Source organism: Thermobia domestica, chromosome 7 (assembly GCF_964235325.1).
Source record: "Thermobia domestica chromosome 7, izTheDome1.hap1.1, whole genome shotgun sequence".
In the NCBI taxonomy this organism is placed as follows: domain Eukaryota; kingdom Metazoa; phylum Arthropoda; class Insecta; order Zygentoma; family Lepismatidae; genus Thermobia; species Thermobia domestica.
Window position 1 is genome coordinate 152,144,661 of NC_137460.1, and position 20,911 is coordinate 152,165,571.

The following is a 20,911-nucleotide window of genomic DNA, read 5'->3' on the forward strand; positions in this document are numbered from 1 at the left end:
GAAATACTTTTGAGAAGTGATTTAAAAACACAGGAAAATGTCACTTTCGTGGGCACTTCTGTAATGAAAACGTCTGTCCTAAACATACATCAGGTTACTTGGGCATAGTTCTTGGGGACAGAATGGATGAACGGGCCACTTCGATGTTCTGATCCTGTAGAAAACCTTATCCCGGAGACAACCTTTCTTCATTCAGCTATCGTGTGGTCTAATATGAACCGATCTTGATAACCTCAACTGGTCTATCAAAATTCTTTCCACGATATAATGAGAGAATGCTGTAAGGTTACAGATATCCTGAACTGATAAACATTCTTTCTCCATGACTAGGGCCTCAACAGGAGCAAAATTTCCTGAGATGCTTGCACAAATTGGCTTGTGGAGCTTAAAAGATCTTCAGTTGACCTCCGCTCCCCTGGAAGTTCACGCATTCACTTTCGCACAGCAAGGCAGTATCCTGGGACTATCCTCTAAAACAACCTTCAACTGGAGATGAATATTGATACTTTTTTCAAAATATATAGATTATATCTTAGGTATTTCTATGGTTAAATTCGTCATTTTACGTCATATCAAAAATACTTTCACAGATGAATGTATTAAAAATGAATACAAATGCTTGAAATTTGCAATTAAGGCTTAAAGTCTAAACTTAATTCGGGCGTAATTATACGAAGCTACCCTTGTTAATTTTTGAACTATGGCAAAACGGTACACACTTTTGGTATATGCACTTCGTAAAAAGTACTAGTAACACTGTAAGCCATGTAACTGAACTTACATTGGCGATCACAGTACACGCCTTCGGTATAATCTCCTGTGCTGACCTGGTGCTATTCAAATCGCTGGTAGTTGCACGTCATTCACGAGGTTGCCTTTGTTGATTCTTGCGATGGGCTGCTCTACGGCGCGTAACACGGACAAAATATGTCTGGAAACCTGGTACTTCCGAGTTGCTGTTCCAACAGAGGAAGTAAGTAAAAATCGTGGGAGCTGATGTCAGGTGAGTGTGGTGGATCTTCCAAAATGTCCAACTCCTAAGCCATTGATCTGGCAAACAACTGGGTCACTGTTCGGAACGCACAGTCAGATATAGATGATAGTCGATGTAACTTTAGCAGTACGTTGCCTTATAGTTTCACCTGCAGGTATTTAATGACTCCCTCTTAGTCATAAGCTACCATCAGCATCATCATCATCCTAGTAGGTTCATTTCGCTTTTTGTGTATCGACAATTCTTCGTGGCCAATCGTTCCATTGAGGCTGTAATCGAGGTTCGTTTCCCCGAGTCCAGGTCTCGTCAATCAAAACAGTATGTCGCAGGAACCCATCCCTTTAATGGTTTATGTCAGTATACAGATATCAGCTACCAATAATCAGTACCACTTCTGCATTTTTGTGAGGTCACGAAGTACCCAGCATGTAGATTTTCCTCACGGCAATTCTGCTTCAGAATATGCCATACAGTTTGCCAGTGAGGATCAGTTTCAAGGAGACAAACTCTGTAGCTCCACCTGCTCTAAGTTACGTTAGGGCGAACGCTACAGTTCAATAGCAGAGTTTTTCCGGCCTGAACGAAATGCCTTGACCCACTTGCAGCAGTCCGATACGGTAGCGTATTGTTGCCGCACGCTTCTTGCAGTCCTTCATAATACGGAAGTGTATCTTCCACGACCAACCTAGATTTTTATCCAAAAACGCTGTTCAAGTTTCGTAGACGACTTAGGGGACCTTACACAACAATAATCACTTCAACAACGCACAACAGTCAACTACTAATTTTGTCGACTGCTTTCAGCAGTGCACACCTCGATAGATCTTGTATATATGTATAAATGTGTGTTTATGCGTAGGTTTCGAGAAAATGGAAGAAACTAATTTCTCTGTAATCCTAAAAATTGATGCTGCACGCGACCCATGTCAGTTATTGAGATGAAACTGATACTGAAATATACCCTCGTTTAGCTCTTCATTACGACACTAGTACGACGATAATACGTAATACAGTTAATGAGACATTGGCTAAAAGTGTCTTAAATTGAAATTTCTGTTTATTATTCTAAAATATTGTCCAAAGATAAAACACATACCAATCTGGATGTGGATAAATTCTCATGCATAGTTTTTGCAATCAAAAATTTAAAAACTTTTGTGGCGCTTAAACGTATTTTATTCGTTGCCAATAACAACAGTATTAATTTCGCTGGAAGAAATTGCCATTTATGTATTGTAAATAGCAAATTGCACTGTTAACTAACGAACTGTATTTATTGTTGTTCATCTTTTATAACGGTGACATACACAAACAAAAGAGACACTTTTTTTTTTTTTTTTTTTTTTTTTTTTTTTAACACGTAGACTACTTGTAATATGAAGAAACAAAACAATCTGGATACAATTTGCTGCGTGTTTAGGGAATCCAACGTCCTTTTTTTAGCATGAAGATTATATGAAAAAATGCATCCAGTGGTGAAATGTCATCCCACAAACAAGTGAGACCCAAGATAAATGAATAACATAGTTGTTAATAATTCAGAATGTAAAACCAGACCTTAAGCATATAATAATAGTGAAATCGAAAAAAGTAAACAATACATTTTATCTTTATGACTTGTCATAGGCGCATATTACGAAAGTTTTTTCACTGAAAAACTCTTATACCAGGAAGATATCTTGATAGCACTTCAACTTTACATGAAATAAACAAAATATGCGTGTGTATTCTAGCAAACACAAACAGAAGAACAAACATATTTTGTGTATCAAAAATTATTATCAACAGTCTTGTTTAAAAAAAAAAAAAAAAAAAAAATACTTCCACTCAACTCACTTAGAAAAGCTCAGAACTCAAATTTATAGAAGAATTTGCCCCAAACAAAAATTGTTTAGTTTATTTATCTGTTTTAGATCTGTAATGCAAGGTTAATTAATGAAACATTCAATTGAAGCTTGTAAGCTTTCGCGTTTGAGACAGAAGTCAGTGGCCAGATACCTTTGAACAAAACTGCATATAAGATTAGGAGATGCTTATAACTCTTTAATTGCTATTGGAATCTGTGCGTGCTCCAAAGAAAACTGAGCTCAAACTAAGCGGAATATATCATTTAGTATTAATTGAACTAATCATTTATCTACTCGATCTTCTGAAGTGATCTAAGAAATTAAGATTGACATATGGAGAAATAGTGTATATTTTTGCAGCAAAAAATAGAAAATTCTAATACATATCACAGTAGTTCCTTAAGAGTCTTAAAAAAAAAAAAAAAATCTTAAGAAGGAAAACCTTCAGATCTTTAAATAGGTTTCTCATGCTCCTTTACCATGTATACAATGAACGTATTCACAGATATCCGCACGATAAAACTTTCCATGGATATATTTTTTGTTTCTTTGCGGATGACGGATAAAATTGCAGATACTTATCAAAATATTAAATTTTCATTACTATTGTTACTATTAATTTCTGACATTGTGTATTAAAGTGTCTAGCGTTTTGCAACAAATAACCGCCGGAGCAAACTGTGTTGCACTAAATTTTATTTCATTTCTTTTAAAACCCTCTAGTAAATATAAAGTGGTAATGGGATTTTATTTGAGTGGCTTGTTCTTGATTCTGAAAGATACTTTACATCCATTTCACTTTTACGTTCTAAACAAAGACGTCTTTTGACCAATAAAATTAGTTTTTTTTTTCTTTTATTTATCTTCTTAAGCGATTTACTCTGTAATTAATTGACAAATACGACGGTACTGCCAATTTGAAAATTCTCTTGTCATAAACCTATTTCTAAGGAAACTTTAAGTATGTATGCTTTCCATTAATTTCGTAATTTGTTTCTGTATGAAATTTTATTCCATTTTATTTGTAGTAGTTGATTTACAATAAGGAAAGATAGTATTTAAAGTTTTGCTTCTACTTTATTTAATATCACGTCAAAGGATTTACAATAATATACAAGAGATATTTACAAATGTTAGGTAAGAAATTATTTTTTGAAAAGATCATAAATGTCGTAGAACAAAAAAGGTTGTATTTGTTACCTCATTGTCCGCAGATGCGGAGTGATATTTTATATCCGCGCAGACCTCTACCTATGGATTTTGCCTCACCGGCTGAACAAAACCAACCTATTTCATCTTAAAGAAATTACAAAGGCTGAAAAGTAACGGTTGTGAGCCACTGTCATCACCTAGCAATTTTTTCCTCAGAAGAGCTGAAAATTCCAAGTATCTAATTTTATTCATATGAAAATGTAGTTTATTAAAATAAAGCAAATAAACAGGGTAGGCTGGCTTCATGACTTCGTAGTATAGTTCCATATTGCGGGCATTTACAATTTACATTGAGTTCTGAACAATTTATACGTCTACATAGATCGAACCAGAAAGCACAGATATTAAAAGTTCATGCTAACTCTTCGTGTATTAGGCTAGTTTTAGACGGAAGCATTTATCGTAGCAATTCTCGTAGCAAAGATCGTATCATCGATATCCTACCGTGTAAAGTAGCAAATGCTACAGCATTTCCCATGCCATGGCATATCCTATGGCATTTTTTGTCGATAGAACCTGCTCTATTTCGTAGCATTTTCCCCAGCATTTTTGCTCCGATTGCAGCGCCATGGTGTGTTAAAAGGAAGCGAAAGATTTTGTGTTAAATATCCATGTTCTTTGTTTAGTGTGGGAAATTGAATTGTAGTAAAGAAAACTGAGTTGGAGTACGGATACTATTATTTTGTTGATTAAAAAATATGAGGAACATCCTTGTTTGTACAAAGTTAAAAGTGTGCAGTTCCACTATACGGATCCACACAGAAATTTAAAATAATAATAATAATAATAAAAAATCCTTTCATTTATTGTACCTTCAGCAATCATTTCTGAGGTGTGCTCTTGCATTCTCCGGTGCAGGTTCACTTTAATAGATGGCAACGTGTAGTTTTACTATACGGATCCATAGTATAAGTAGTAGTAGTAGTAGGAGGAGGAGGAGTAAGTAGTAGTAGGTGTAGTAGTAGTAGTAGTAGTAGTAGTAAGAGTAATAGTAGTAGAAGTAAGTAGTAGTAGTAGTAGGAGGAGGAGTAAGTAGTTGTAAGAGTAGAAGTAGGAGTACTTAGTAATAGTAACAGTAGCAGTAGGTGTAGTAATAGTAAGAGTAGTAGTAGTAGTAGTAGGAATAGGATTAGGAGTAGTAGTGGTAGTAGTAGTAGTAGTAGTAGCAGTAGTGGGAACGGGTTAGAAGCCCCGAAGGGGTTGGTTGGGTTCCGTTCTCGATACAAAATAGGGAAATTACAGACTTGCCAAAATTTTATCGCAGCTTATTGAAGATTACGTGCATTTCAGGTTCGACTTTAATTTCTATATTTCCACGTATATACACATCTCAGATGTAAGTGCACACCATATTTCCATTACTTATACACTACTCTATTAAAATATGAGAAATTTCTTCTGTAAATTTTAAAATCTATGGATCTGTATAGTATAACTGCACCGTTAAAAGTCCTTTGTATCATAATAAGCATATGCGAAAAAGGGCTTTAGAAGAAATAGTGGCTGAAATAACTGTTTTTAGTTTTGGAGCCATAATTGCGCTCTTCTCCAGTGATTTGTTTGCTACGTCACGACAAATTGTTTATCAAAATGCTACCGTGTAAAAGCACAATATACTTTTGATGCCATAGAATATTATACGAGATTTTTGGCAGCACATCTGCTACGAGAAATGCTACGACAAATGCTTTCGTCTAAAACTGGCCTTAAGGAGCACGATCTTGCAACAAAACTGATCGTAAACATATACATACCAAAGCTTACTCTCTTTTAAATCTCACAAACCAAAAGTATATTTATCTATTTGTGAGCAAGCATATTGTATATCGTTAATATATATATTAGCACATGTATGACAACACGTGCCATTATTTATAAAAGCAAACGATACACTAATGAGCAAGACACAAAGGAAACCGAAAGGAGACGGGCCACACGAAAGGATCCGAAGGAGGTCGAGCCACCCGAGGAGGACACATAAGAGAGGGACCACGGAGGGACCTGGCATCAGTCGACCAACTGATCGCAACCTATCCTAAACCCTGAAGGCTGCTATGAAATTAAGGGTTCACCTGAGACTGTACCGTACCTCGTGAAGGCTGCTATGAGCTGAGGTTTCCTAGAACCGAATCTTTGAAAACTCTGGAGGCTACTATGTAGCTAAGAGGTTACCCGCATTATAACCTGCAAACCTTGGTCATTATAGAGAATCTTTGTTATTAGAACTTTTGTAGACACAAAAGATTTAACTTTATAATAAATTGGTGATGGGATAAATCCCGGTCCATTATTTGACTCTACCCATAAAATCATTTCAATTACATCTCTCTCTCTCTCTCTCTCTCTGTATTTCAATCTACGAAAAATATAAAATGTTGAACAATCTTACCCATTAGACCGCCGAAAGTAATCGCTCCAGACAACGCAGCAAAATAAATAAAGATAGCAGCAGCCAGACATTGGAAGTTCACTCCATCCACAAAATCAGAAATATAGTGAGGAAACCTTCTCTTGATGTCCCTGATCAAACCTCCAAATGGTCTCTTAGTTCTTCGCAAAGGATCGTCGAACGGTGGCTTCTTATCTTCTGGCAGCAGAGCTAAAACGAGAATATTATTATTAAAATTATAATTAAAAAAAAAATATATATCACTTGCAATAAGTATTCCCCTTTCCTATTATATGTAAATCATTTGTCCAAAATGGAAAACAAATGAGGATGTTGAAGGTAATGCAAATGGAATCCTTTGTAAACTATCTCAATGTGTTAAAGAAAATAAGCTTAAATTAAACAAAGACACAAGCAATCAATTTTCATCACATGCACAACAAAAATACACAGCCTGTGAATACTTTAATTGAATATAACGAAATAGACTATGTGAACTCAACTAAGTTCTTAGGAACTTGGATAGATATATTCTCTCCTGGGATGTGCAAATAACTAATTTTAGCAAAAAATTAAATCAGATTCATTTCGCAACTAAAGTACTTGAAAATATTTTAAGAGATTCTACTTTAAAAACAATTAACTTTGGATTACTCCAGTCGAATTTAACATATAGCATTATATTTTTGGGAAATACACACAAAGCCAAAGTAATTTTTACAACACAGAAACGAATAATAAGAATAATGGTATGTGCTAAATCAAAAGGTCGCTGCAAACCAATATTTAAGAAACTTCGTATACTTTCCAGTACCCTGTTTGTATATCTTAAATTTACTGATATTTGTAGAGACACCTACAGGTTGTCCTTACACAAGTAGAAGAAAAATACATATATCATGATACAAGAAACAAACAAAACTTCTCTATTGTAGAACAAAGATTCGGTTATATGAAAAAGGGTGTAAATACGCGAGTATAATGCTTTATACAATAAACTTCCCAAAGATGTAAAGACTCAAGACTCTACGGCTAAATTAAAAACTTCAGAAATATTTGTTACAGCACTGCTTTTACTCGGTAGAGGAATACAAAAATTGCTAACTGCATAAAATTTTTACATGATCTACAGTAAATGTCGATTTTTTTTTTTTTTTTTTTTTTTTTTTTTGTAACTAAATGTGTGAGTAAGAATTTCTACATACAATGCAAGTAATAATTATTTACTCGAACTTTACTTTTAATAATATCATCACGCAAAATGTAACGTATAATAATATCATGTAAGATGTAAGGCATAATTATTAACCTATTGTGTGTAATTTACATTATTATTGTTTCTTTTACTTTTGTGTTTATATATAAATGGCGTGTCCACTTCATATGCATTTTAATACGTGCTAAATGTATGAAAAAAGGACGAAATAAATACAATACAATACCATTGTACTTTTTTTTTTTTTTCATAAGTTTAAGTTCAGTTTTGTGTTAAAGCAAGGGGCAAATACAAAAATAATGTGTACCTAGTTGAGCTTCCTCAGGGTCTAAAACTTTGGTGGACTTTCTTCTACGAATGGCTTCACTCTTTGCTCTGAGTTCCTCAAAGGGAAGCAGAGTTTTCCTCTCCCAGTCACCAGGGGGCAGCACAATACTGTCATCAAGAAATTCGTTGATAGCCGACAACAGTTCTTTCCGACCTCCCGCTCTGTATGCTATTTTGTGGAAGTGCTGAAAGCAAATACCAACATGAAATACAACACTTTATATAAAATAAATTTTAACGGGATATTTCAAGAACTAATTCACTATTGATGTAATGTTAATCCAACTTCTTTCCAGCTTTGTATTATATTTGGTGTGACTAAATGAGGACAGATCGTTATAGTATAAAAGTATAATGTACAGATATACTATACTTTCAGAATCACGGTTTTTCTTTCTTTCTTCCAATTTTTTGGAGGGGGAAGGGGAGGGAGATCAAGTGTACTTTTATTGCTAAATGAAATAGTTCCCAAAGACTAAAACAATATCAAGACTAATAAAGCAAATTGAAAGTCATAATTTAAAAAAAAAAAGTTTATTCCAAGTTTAATACTTGTGTAGTGTTTTAAATTTGTAATAATTTATTTATGTCTGCATCTGGCTATGGAAGTTTTGAGTTTGATACATTGAAAGTATAAGCTGACAATCAGAGGTGTAGCGTGTTTTATTTATTTATCTAGGGGAAGCTGTTATTTTAATAGATTATTTTATATACTTAATGCATTATTCTAAATATTTAATGCATTATTTCAAATATTTAATGTATTATTCTGAATATATAATACATTAATTCGGAATATTTAATACATTATTCTTAAAATTATTATTGTATTATTATTTATTCAGAGGAAGCGGGGCTTTCACGGCTTCCATGGACCTTACGCCTATAGAGAAAGGCAAAGAAGTCCATTGGTTACCTCAAGAAATGCTTGTAGTGCGTCGAGTTAGTTACAGACATTGAATCTAAAAAAAAATTAAAAATATAAACTGGAAAAGAAATTATATTATTAAAAGTACTACCAACAGTATCTTATCCAGATGGGTGAGTTTAAAGGAGCGCTAATCACCAACAAGTCGCAGCACGTTTCCCCTATCTTTGTAATATATTTGATAGAGAACAACAATGTAACGTTTTGGTCCAAATCAATAGATGGATTTCGAAAATTTGTCTCCACTCCCTCCCCCTTCCCTCAAAAGAGAATCAATAATCAAATAATAATTCGTACAGTGTTTTGATAACTTGTTTCTTTCATTATAGGGAGAACGTTTCTCAAAAGGTTAAATTAAATACTCTAAATAATGAATAAAATAAAAACAAAGGCTGCACGAGTTACTCTTTGAATATATATTCAAGTTAGCTTTGGACAATGTTGGGTCAATACTTCCAACAATAGACGAAAACATTGTAACAGAAAATAATAATTCAGAGAATGAAATACTGTACAAGTATGTGAAACACAGTAGCTGGGATAAAATAATAGTAATAATAAAAACACGACAATTAATTTCTTACAATAGGTAAAAGTTCGCGTCCCACTTTTCACTTCGAGGGGACACACTGGCTGCGGACACTGGATTACGTTCATATAAAAGTGCACCATATACAGGGCGACCATACATACCATTTTAGGGCTATGTCCCAGCCGTCCCGTCAGTAAATGGAAAAAAGTAGTGTTTGTCCCGTTTTATGCAAGTGAAAGAAGTAAATAATAAACCCAATACCTTTACTCATTGTAAAAGTATTAATAATAAATAATAACAAAGAATCAAGAATAGAACTGATATTTCCTACATCAAACATGATCTATAGTTCGAAGTAGTACTGCTCAAAAGGTAGCAGACATTTTAACAGTTGCTTGTTTGTTAAACAAACTTCAACGGTACGGGTAAACTTCACAGAGAACCGCAGTGAATTTTATGAAGACTAGTGAAGACTAAAGCTATACTCAAGAAAATAGATTGTCCTGAAAAATACTTCTGGACTTTTCAGTTCAAGAGTTAACTTCTCACCGAATGTAATATCAAGGATTCGAGCTCGGACAAAGAAACAAATGCAGGCAGCATCATGTCCTACTATATTATAAGTTAAATACTGTTTATATTCTATAGCTTATATAATGTTATATTACAATATAAATGTATTAGGTATTGCTAAGGTAACCAGAAACGAACTTACGCACTGACCTGTTTCTCATTTCTCATGATTAAAAAAAAAATCGGAACCTGTTTCGTTTTCAGCTGAAAATTTTATAGTCACCCAAACCATAGAGACCATAATTGCAAGTGACTTTCCATTGGGAATTCAAACTGGGACATTCTGGACATCTAGCCGCGAGAAACCCAAGAGCGGATTTGGGCCAGGAGTATTGAATGAGCGCACCATACGCCGTTGGTGTGTAAAATTTTGTGCCGGTGACACAACATTGAAAACTGATGTCCACAGCCACCGACTAACAATGTGATGGTCGGTTTGTTAGACAAAAGCGTCCCAACGTTATGATTTAGACACAGTCAATGCACTTAGAAATCTTTCTCCACATACTCTCCTGCCTCCCTCCTGAGACCCTAAGGAACAATAAAAACTGACAGTAAGGAAGATTTATGACGAAATAGGTACACACCATGACAGTCATTTGACAGATCTGAGCAACGTATAAGATGAAAAAGCAGGATTTACGGCTGCCACATGAGTTGACACCAGCTAACAAGGGCCACCGTCTGAAAATGTAAAATTCTCTGGGTGTACGGAATAACCAAAACTGTTTCCTGTCTGTATTGTCACTTCTGATGAAAATGGATGTACTACGACAATCAAAAAATCAGGACAGTTTTTGGATCGTGATGAACATCCAGGTAATCTATGGTAGCATCATGTCTTTCGCATTCAAAATAACACGATCACTACAGACCATTAGTGGTGAATTGTGAGAAATGCACTGCAAACCAGTTCGCAAGCAACAAACATTGACGATCGACAGATATATTGTTTTAAGTTTTACTTTAATGCACACTTAACATTGTGTATTTCAATGCACACCCTCAAAGAACTGAGGCAGACTGTCCATGATATCCATTTCCTTCCTTTCTTCACTCGCCATATTCTCCTGACTTCTCTCTCACTGATTACGGTATCTTTCGGTATTTCGATCATTTTTTGTCAGGGAAGAGCTTTTTGTCGGTGCAACGTGCAGTTCACTACCTCTTCGCGTCGAAGATTCTAGACTTCTTTTGTCATAGACTCCAATCGTTGGTGAGCCATAACAAAAATATGTAGCTTTAGCTTTAAGCTACTGGCCAACGTGGTATTGTAGTTTTCAGTTTTTTCACCTTTGAAAGTGATATGTCTCATCGGACATTTCAGTTGCACCTCATTATTGTGATAATGCATCTTCGTAACACTGATTTTGTTTGCTTGACTAGTTTGGTTTATTTAGTTTAACCATTTTTATTCCTCTACACGATATCTAAACCTTAACGCTGAATCGAAATACATTCACCTCCCAACGCGAATGGACCCGGTACCATACGCTTTAGCCGTTTGTCCACAAAGAGGCACATGCGATTTTATGTTTAGGAATATTGTGAATAGGAGTAAACTTTAACTAGCTATGCATTACATTCAAATTTGGAGCGAAGCGATCGACCTTTATTGATTATTTATAGAATCTTTTAGTCTATCAACCGTTTTCGTGAAGAACACGAATACTTGAATTTAGCATATCAGCGAAAAGAATAATGGCTTTAAAAAATTATGTTCGCAGAACAAAAAAGGGCTTCGCCCTATTTCTAACACTGAAAATTCTATTTTCCATTGTTTACAATGAGATTTCGTGGGCCAAATGCTTTTCCAAGATTAAGTCTATGGGCATCCTGTTTTTCGGTGATTATTACTCAATGGTATGTCCGATCGGGACATGCAACCCTGTACGACACTTAGCGCGCGCTCTCGAATCACCATGACAAATTCTGTTAAGAACGGTTCAGCATCTCGGAGGAATACCCGGACAAACGGAATTGGTCGAGTAAAGTGAAGTTTCACTTTGAAAAATAGTATTCGCAAAACAAAAGGCTTCGCCCAATTTTTAATGCTGAAAATTCTATTTTTCACTGTTTACAATGAGAATTCGCGCGCCAAATGCTTTTCCAATGTTGAGTCTATGAACATCCCGGTTTTGGTACGTCCGATCTGGATGCGACCCCTTATGACACTCTCAAGTAAAGGATTCAAATGGATGAATCGAGTTGCGGGATGAGACATAGTGTGCCTGATAGAGGATGTGAAAATATGTGTATGTGCAAAGTTATAACAGCTGAGAGCCAGAAGAACTGAGGGGGAAGGGTCAAAGTTGGTGGGAGAAAGGCTATGCTATGTTATGGAAATAACATCAAATAAACTGTTGAATTGTAAAAATAGTGAAAGATGGACAACGCAAATAGTGGTAGTTTCAGATATTGGCAAAACAAGAATGAGCAGAGTAGACCACGAACCTCCGCCGCCATCTTGAAATCCGCCTTTTTTTTTGGGGGGGGGGGGGGAATGGAAAGCTAGTCATGCGGTACAAGCGTTAGGATTGTGTTTTGATTAGGAATGCAATGCTGCTATCCATTTTGTCATATCACTAACCGTTGATGAATTATGGCCTGTTTTATCCTTTGGATACAATCACAACACATGCTCGACATAACCATCTTGTGCAACAATGGTCACACGCCTCTTCTACTCCTGATGCACAGCCAGTAATGTCTTTTTTTCTCGACGCACAGAAGTGCATGTATCCTCAATTCGCTGCACGAGATGTGGTAAATTCCGAATCTTGACGGAGTATACTATGAACTGACGGTGGCCCCACAAATAGAAGTCGAGATCCGGAGAGCGTGGGAGTCACTTCACCGGTCCTCGACGCCTGTTCCACCTCCCAGAGAACTGTTGATCCAGGTACTTCCCGCACGCCAAGTCCGTAATGGGGAGGGGCTCCACTCTGCTGGAAGAACGTTGGATATGAATCGCCCTTCGACAATACTGACGGCAGGTTATCCTCGTCCACCAGCCGTATTTATTGGTTGGCTTTCAGAGTGTCGTAGATGAAGAATGAGCCCATGTCCCTTGCGCCAAAAATACCACACCATATAATCTGCTGACCACCAACCATCCCTGATGTATCACTCCAATGAGGGTTATTGTCACTCCAGTAGCGGTGGTTTTGTTTATTTACTTCTCCGTTGACATAAAAATTAGCCTCGTCACAGAACGGTGGGGAAATCTGCCAGTTGTGCTGTTTGTCACTTTGCAAACTACACCGGACGGTCTAAATTGTCCTCTGTTAGATGCTGGTGAAGCTGGAGTTTGTATGGGTGCCACTTGTTAGTCGAAAGTATCCTCCGAATGGACATTCGACTAACTTCACATTCATCCAGATACCACATGATACGCTCGTCCCAAGTTGCTATTGCTTACGAAGGTGGACAAAGAAAGTTGAATGAAAAATATAGCAAATGGTGACAAAAATAATGTTTTACGTTCAGTACGTAATAACTGCATTCCAATCTATCAGATTTTATTATGTTATAGTCTAGATTAGTAAGTATGTCATTTAACAAAAGGTAGCTATATGAACTCCACATTGTTTTCGACCAAAAGAGCAAAAAACAAGAAAACAAGAGGAAGCGGTTCTTTCAGACCGGAACAGTTCTCTTCGGCACTACGAATATGAAGGAAATCGGAAGTAATGTCATAAATAATAATACACCGTATAGTAATATACAACATGGATATCAAATTTCATTGTTAGTTTTCTTGGCTTATAGATGTGTTTAACTTACATCTGTTTTAATGATAATCCAAACTTTCAACATACGAGTATCAGTCTCCTAGATTTTCGTAAATAACTATAAAGATGATCCTAAATCTTCCAAAAAAGTCCAGATAATGATCACTAAAGTTCATAATTGACTTTTTGAGAACATGCTGTCCCTAACTGATATATCACATGACTATCTTTCCATTTCAAAAGGTATCACAGATTTCAAAATGGCGAATTTCAGGATGGCGGTGGAGTTTCGTAATCTACTCTTCCCATTCTTCTGCTGCTGGTATGTGAAACTACCACCCTTTGCATTGTCTATCTTTCACTACTTTTACGTTTCAACAATTTATTTGATGTATTTCTATAACACAGCATAGCCCTTCTCCCACCAACTTTGAAACCCTCCCCTCAGTTTCTTCTCGCAGTCAGCTTTGCGCATACTGTAACTATGTGTACTATATACTGTGTTTGTAACTTTGCGCATACACATATTTTCACATGCTCTATCAGATCAGCTGTCTCTCATCCCGCAACTCGATTCATCCATTTGGACCTTTTACTTGTCAGAATGCGCTCTCGAATGAAGACCGGTTCAGGCATCTCGGGGGTCCAGTTTTTCAGTGATTATTCCTCAATAGTATGTCCGATGGTAGTTCTCAATGGCAGTCCTTACCGACAGTCTGTAAGAGGTGATTCCTCCCATCAAAATTAGAAAGAAAAAAAAGTTCATATGAATAGACCTAGAGCTGTTCAAAAGCAAGAAAAAACTACATTACAACACACGTTATTTCTAAAATTAGAAACTTTAGAGTGTCGGTCATTATCAGCGTAAAGGAAGTCACGCATACACCACTAACAAAAGCATATTTCACACAGATGCAATTAATGTATAAGGAATTCCCTACAGGGCATAATTCCCGACATGCTCCCAACAGATTTCTCAGTTATGCTCTAAATTACGTAAAAGGAAGCCTAGGAAATAAATAATAAAGAGTCAAATTACATAGATTCAAAAACACAAGTGAAGTTCATCTTTCCAACCAGTATCAGTAAAGAAATAAAAGGAACGCTACACTTAAACGTACTATAAGTTTCTAATAACGTTCAATATACAAAAGTTTCTCCCTCTTCTCACGAATTCAGTTTAGAATATATATTTAAGAGCGAATTAGAAGTAAAATTAACTTACTGCGTTTGACATTAAAGTTGAAATTGATCGACCAATTTCATGGTAATCCAAATCAAAGCTGCTTGGTCCTAGGAGAATAAACATGAAACGTACTGGTATAGGAACCTAGAGGGAAAAAAAGGGAGAATATCATATATACGTTGTTGTATTTAAAACCAAACAGGTAAGTTTAAATACCGTTAAGGTGCTGTTTCATCTTAAAATATTACAGTATTAGAAGTGTTATAATACATCTGATTCTTTAAACAATATAGAATAAAAACATTGAAATACTTACTACTTCTACAAAACTAACAATTTCTTGCGTTATACTAATACTTACTCTAGCTATAACTAAAATTTCTTGCTGTTATCAGATCAAAATTAAGTATGATTAGCAACCTTTTTCTTAACAATTTTCATATTAGCTGAAGCTTTTTAAGTGTGTACAATCAACCAATATGAATTTTTAAAGTAATCTGTGGACATAAGAGAATAAATCCAGACTCACTCACTCATTTATTCTAATGTAGAAATTACTATTAACATAATGTCAATTCTGCCATTCAACACTGTTACACATTTACTATTGTCTAAAAATATTGAAAAAATTTCTTTCTATTTTTTAGCTGAAAATTTATATAACACTGTATATAAAGCAGTATATAATATAGATGAACAGAGAATATTTCTATTAATTTCGGAAGGTAACGTAGCATATTTAAAGCAAAATTAAAATTTAGAATTGTACTTACTTCTGTAATACCTGGCATATGAACACCTTCTGCCAATCTTACAAACGCAATTGTTGGTTGTTCTAAAAATTCAACAGCACCAACACACACAGTAGTGGCTTCAGCTCCTCCTGGAATCCGCCTCAAGATGCTTTCTTTCTGAGACGATTTCTTCAGATCTTCAGATGACGAAGCATACGTCAGTTCTTCCTTAATATCAATCTAAAATAGTTAAAATCAAAATATATTCTCTTTGTAATTCATTCTGACAACTACGAAAAATATTTTACATTACCTTGCAATTTAGATATTATTTCAAACTTAATGCTAATTTCAAAATCAACAGGTTGATACAATGCAATAAATGCCATAATTACAAAACTCCTCCCCAGTTTGAATTTCCAACATGGCGCATACACAAACAGGAAAGAAGAGACCGAAGAAACGACAAAGATTAAATTATAGACATTCTTATGAATGTTAAGTACTGATCACTATCATAAGTTATATTGACATATTTGGCAGTTTGTTGATTAATCTTGACAGCAGATGTAACCTATTTAGGTGTAATAAAAGAGCGCCGCGGACAATTGTTGATGTCAACAACATTTTGGAAACCTACGTAAGTTACCAATAGTTTTAATCTTCGTTATTTGCCTTAACTACTACTACCGTAGAAGATAATTTTAAATTTTACTTGCATGGCTTCTACAAACCTTTTCTTTTTCCTTTTCCCCCTCTCTCTCTCTCTTTCTCTCTATTATATATATATATATATATATATATATATATATATATATATATATATATATATATATATATATATAATCGTAATACTCGTATACTGTTTTGCATATCCTATACAGCTATTATATATAAAAATTACCTTATCTGTTAGCAAAACTGAACAACATACAATATCTAATCTCGAACTTCGTAGTAAAATAATTCCAGTTCTATAAAATAAATAATTTCAGTCTTATTCTACATAGTACGTATATTCATGAGTTAATTATGTTCCTAATTTTTATTATTCTTAACTGAGTTCCTAAATTACATTAAATGATTTTATCTCTATTATGAATTACTATTTGATTGTTCGAAACAGCTTCTTGAAACTTGAATGAATTATTTACCCCTACATGATTCTCTCCAGCCTTCTTGTCATTCTCGACGTGATCCACATGATTATTTGGAGGAGGCTTCAATAGATAGCTTCCATCAATACTTGCTATGGATGGAACAATCTTTGGCTTGTTTTTATCATCAGAAAGATTCTGGAAAATAAAGGTTTGGTATTGAGAAAACTAACACTTGTTTTGGTAAGGACATGCCACAAACAACAATGTGATGAATTCATTTAAAGTAATATTATGCTTTACAAATGTTTTACAAACTATAAAATCGTGCTGAAATGAAAGCAAAGGAAAGCAAAGATACAAGAAGTGCTAATAAACAAAATATTAAGCCGTAAAAACTACAAAACGAACATTGTCCAGCTTGATTTTGATTTATGTACTTAATTAATTGCAAAACATCTATCAAAATTAGTTATAAGGCTTCTGTCATCAAGCTTTTTCAGATAAAAAAAATACTTCATTTAACATACTCAATTGAAATTAGTACATATCTTCACAGATTTAAGCACGAAAATCGAACTTTTTTAATTTCTAAGACGACAGTAGCCATTTTGTTACACAAATTATTTACAGCCAATAGCTAAGATATTTTCAAAGAGTTCCTAAGAGCATAGTTAGTTAAAGAGGCCTAATATTTTCTTTCTTAATGTTAGTGATTCTTACTTTAAGCATCACACGAGAATAATCAAATGTTGTGACCTGATCAAGACAATGCTGTTACCTCTAAAGTTTCTTACATATTATTCTATCTTAATGAATATAATTTTCTATTCACAGAAAAGGCCCTCCTCGTATTATCAATTTATTCCGTGCCTTATATAAACGTCCTGTATTATGAAAAACTAATCGAATGGTACTTTTTTTTTTTTAATATACTAAATCTTTATTAACTAACTCTCATAACATTAGCTGACTAAAATTCATCAACATTATAGAAGATGATTAGTGAAGATGATCTTGTGCCTTAACCACTCTACCAGAAACACAGGAATAATGTAATCCCACAACAGACTTCACCAACAGTTTTTGTGGCTATTTACGTTCAGATTAATGCATCGCATGAGCCTCTTCTCATTTACACCAATCGCACCAGTTTCAACATGGCCTCTTTCAAGATGACGGATATTCTTTTTATAACTTTTAACATATCATATCGACCATCTCGTACCCATGTATGCTCATTTCGTGTCGTTACATTGATTAGTTTTAAAGAAAAGCGTGCATTTTCTCACCATGTCCTTAATGTACTGACGTTCCACTTTTGATCTTTCTCGAGCCCTAGTGTCCCAACGTCTTGGACTCTGCAGCTACAACTTTGGCTGTGCTAGTTTTCCGAGGTACTCTCTCTATATAAAAAGTTTCATGAAAATCGGGCTCTGATAGATACCTAGAGTTCCTTGTAAGAGGTAAGAAGCCACTTGAAAAATGCAAGTATCTCAATAAAATTGACTATTTCTATCAGTAGTAAAAACAAATTAATGAAGGCTGGGTAACCTTTATTTGAAATGCTTGGGACCAGAAGTGCTAAATTTCCGTTTATTAGCTACATTATGAATACTTAAAAGAGTAATTCTGCGTATTATGAACATACGATGTTCCTACAGTAAGTTCATTACCATTTTTATCTAGAGTCGTAGTTGCCGCGTTCCACGTTTTCAGTTAACGAGCTTTGGTAATAATTTAAAGAAATAAGAATGCGGACTGGTGATATTGTGCATGTCACAAGAAAAGGATAATATTGGCAGACATGCATACATCCATTTGCTTGTGCTGTATGCAATAACATTTGGCTGCTGCCAGATAAGTGCCAACAAGAAATACAAGCCATCTCTGGAGGTGATTGGAATTTCAAGGATATCAAGCCTTTGAAAGACAGAAATAAGTGTTATGAGCGAGGTTATAACATTTACATTATCAATATTATCACGTTCACTCTGATTTAGAAGTACTTTTATTAAAATGTTCCTGATAACATAGGAGAACAAAGTTTAAAATTTTAGAGCATTTCGAATTTTTAAATGTGAGTTTACAATTAACGTCTTAGGAGACGAAATCCTTCAAAACATTACAACTGAGTTAGTGATATGGTTCAGTATACTCAAATTTTAACCTTGAATTACGAAGCCAAAACGATTCTAAGGTGGAATCCCGATTCGCACATCAGTGTGCGCGAGCTAGGGGCGTAAATAACGACCTCGCAATAGAAGGGGTCCCGAAGACATTAGGGGGCCCCCGAATTGTAAAAAGTGAATTGAGTGAAGTGAAAGATTTTAAGAAACTATTTAGTAGGGGATGTCAGCACCACCTGAAGAAAAATACTAAGTATTATTAATATTACTGACATTATAGATTAGATTTACGAACTGTTCCAGCAGCTATTCTACTTTAAAATACTTATGAGTGCAGAAATTAAAAGAAAAGAACATGTATCAATGAAATATCTCGCACAATATAGGTTTGTTGAAATCATCTGCCTAGCAAGTTGTCTGCCTGACTTATGTACTTCCTTTCAGGTGTATTTAACTTTACCGGTAACATCAGCAACTACAGAGAGGCCATTTTAAAGCTGAAATTAATCAAAACATTTTTAAGGAATACTATGACTCAGTGTAAGTTAAGTGCGTTAGCATTGCCAAGAATTGAAAATGAAACGTGTCACGAACTGGACTTGGACGGTGTGGTGAAGAGATTTCTAACCATAAAACAAAGGGGATTTGAAAAATGTTGAACGTGTGAAAGCCCTACTACATTAACAATTTTTCTCAGCTACAGAAGAAATTTCGGGCTGCTTAAGTGAAAAATAATTTAAGAAACATTTGTTGGTTTCGAGAAACTTTTTTTAAAAAATTTAAAACTTCTACTGTATCTGACATTCTGATATACGTTTTTTATGTTTATTTCTTTCTTACACTGAATGACGTTTACGTTTATGAATTTGATTTTTTACAATCAAATACAGTATGGAACTATGTCGAGTATCTGCATGCAGAAGCAGGTTATAACCAGAAATTATGCAAAAATGTGCATTCATGAACTGTTACACCATAACCCTTCATATCTAGCACGTATCGGTATTTTCTTAAATTGCATATTTATATTCTTCATATTTGTATGACCAAAAAACAAACTTTTTCTGTGTTTGAGTCGTTCAGTTCCAAACCGGCTTTTGTTCATCTATAGTAAATTCCGGAAAACTAAAAGCAGGATCGATCGATATGTTTTGTAGAAATGGAGGAAATATTTGAATGTGTTCAATTGATTCACATGAACACACAATCAAGTACCTACATTTCCAGTTCTACAAAACACACAAATCATACTGTTTTCCTCAGTTTTCCGGTATTTGCTGTAAATGGACAATAGTCAGTTTGGAATTTAACGACTCATGTGATATTTTGAAGAACTGCGCAATGGTAGTTTCCGATCTATTGTGATGAACTTCACAAATCATTGTAATATCAGTAAATTTTCCTTGAAGGTCCCAATAATCGGCCAATGCTTCGTATTGTCTTTCCAATAGAAACGAAGAAGGGGCCCCGCTCCACGCTGTCTGCAGAGAAGCCTGCGAACTTTTAGTTATCCCATTGCTATGAGCAAACAAGTATCAAAGATCAGTGAACTTGGGATATGAAACATTCTCCACAAAATTAAAATATAATAACGTAGTTAAAAAGTAATGAAGTTGCATGCTGTAAAAGATGATTACTTGTAAATTATTCAGAATTTCTTATGTTTCATATTTTCGGATAATTATTACTTATTAATAGACTGCAACTCTCACTTCATTCCAATAAAAATTGATTTGACTATTTTAACCCAGTCATTGGATATCCACCATCTGAACAATTTTCTCAATAACTTATGTTGCCCATACTGTAAACAATCACCAGCAACACAAGGTAACCATTTACACATCATCTTTTCTTGATAATTTAGAAATGAGTAAGTCCATATGGGTACAATTTACTGGAACTTGGAAAATTCGATGTTCTTTTTAACTTACAGAATACAAAATATGTCCTCAAAGATCTGTCTCCATTCATAAGCTTTAAAAAAGTGTAAGTGGCTTCCAACTCGTGTTT

At 34.8% G+C, this 20,911-nt stretch overlaps 1 protein-coding gene across 3 annotated transcripts in view; it reads right to left on the reverse strand.

Annotated features, from left to right (window-relative positions):
- The window catches only part of LOC145690499 (band 3 anion transport protein-like), a 484,586-nt gene that overhangs the window by 49,712 nt on the left and 413,963 nt on the right, over positions 1-20,911 (reverse strand). For all 3 annotated transcript variants that reach the window (XM_081765430.1, XM_081765431.1, XM_081765432.1), the window contains 5 exons: positions 16,827-16,967; positions 15,712-15,912; positions 14,978-15,082; positions 7,966-8,170; positions 6,443-6,652 (listed from right to left, as the gene is read on the reverse strand). In XM_081765430.1, the coding sequence (XP_081621556.1) occupies positions 6,443-6,652; positions 7,966-8,170; positions 14,978-15,082; positions 15,712-15,912; positions 16,827-16,967 (862 nt within the window). The remainder of the gene's footprint in view (positions 1-6,442; positions 6,653-7,965; positions 8,171-14,977; positions 15,083-15,711; positions 15,913-16,826; positions 16,968-20,911) is intronic.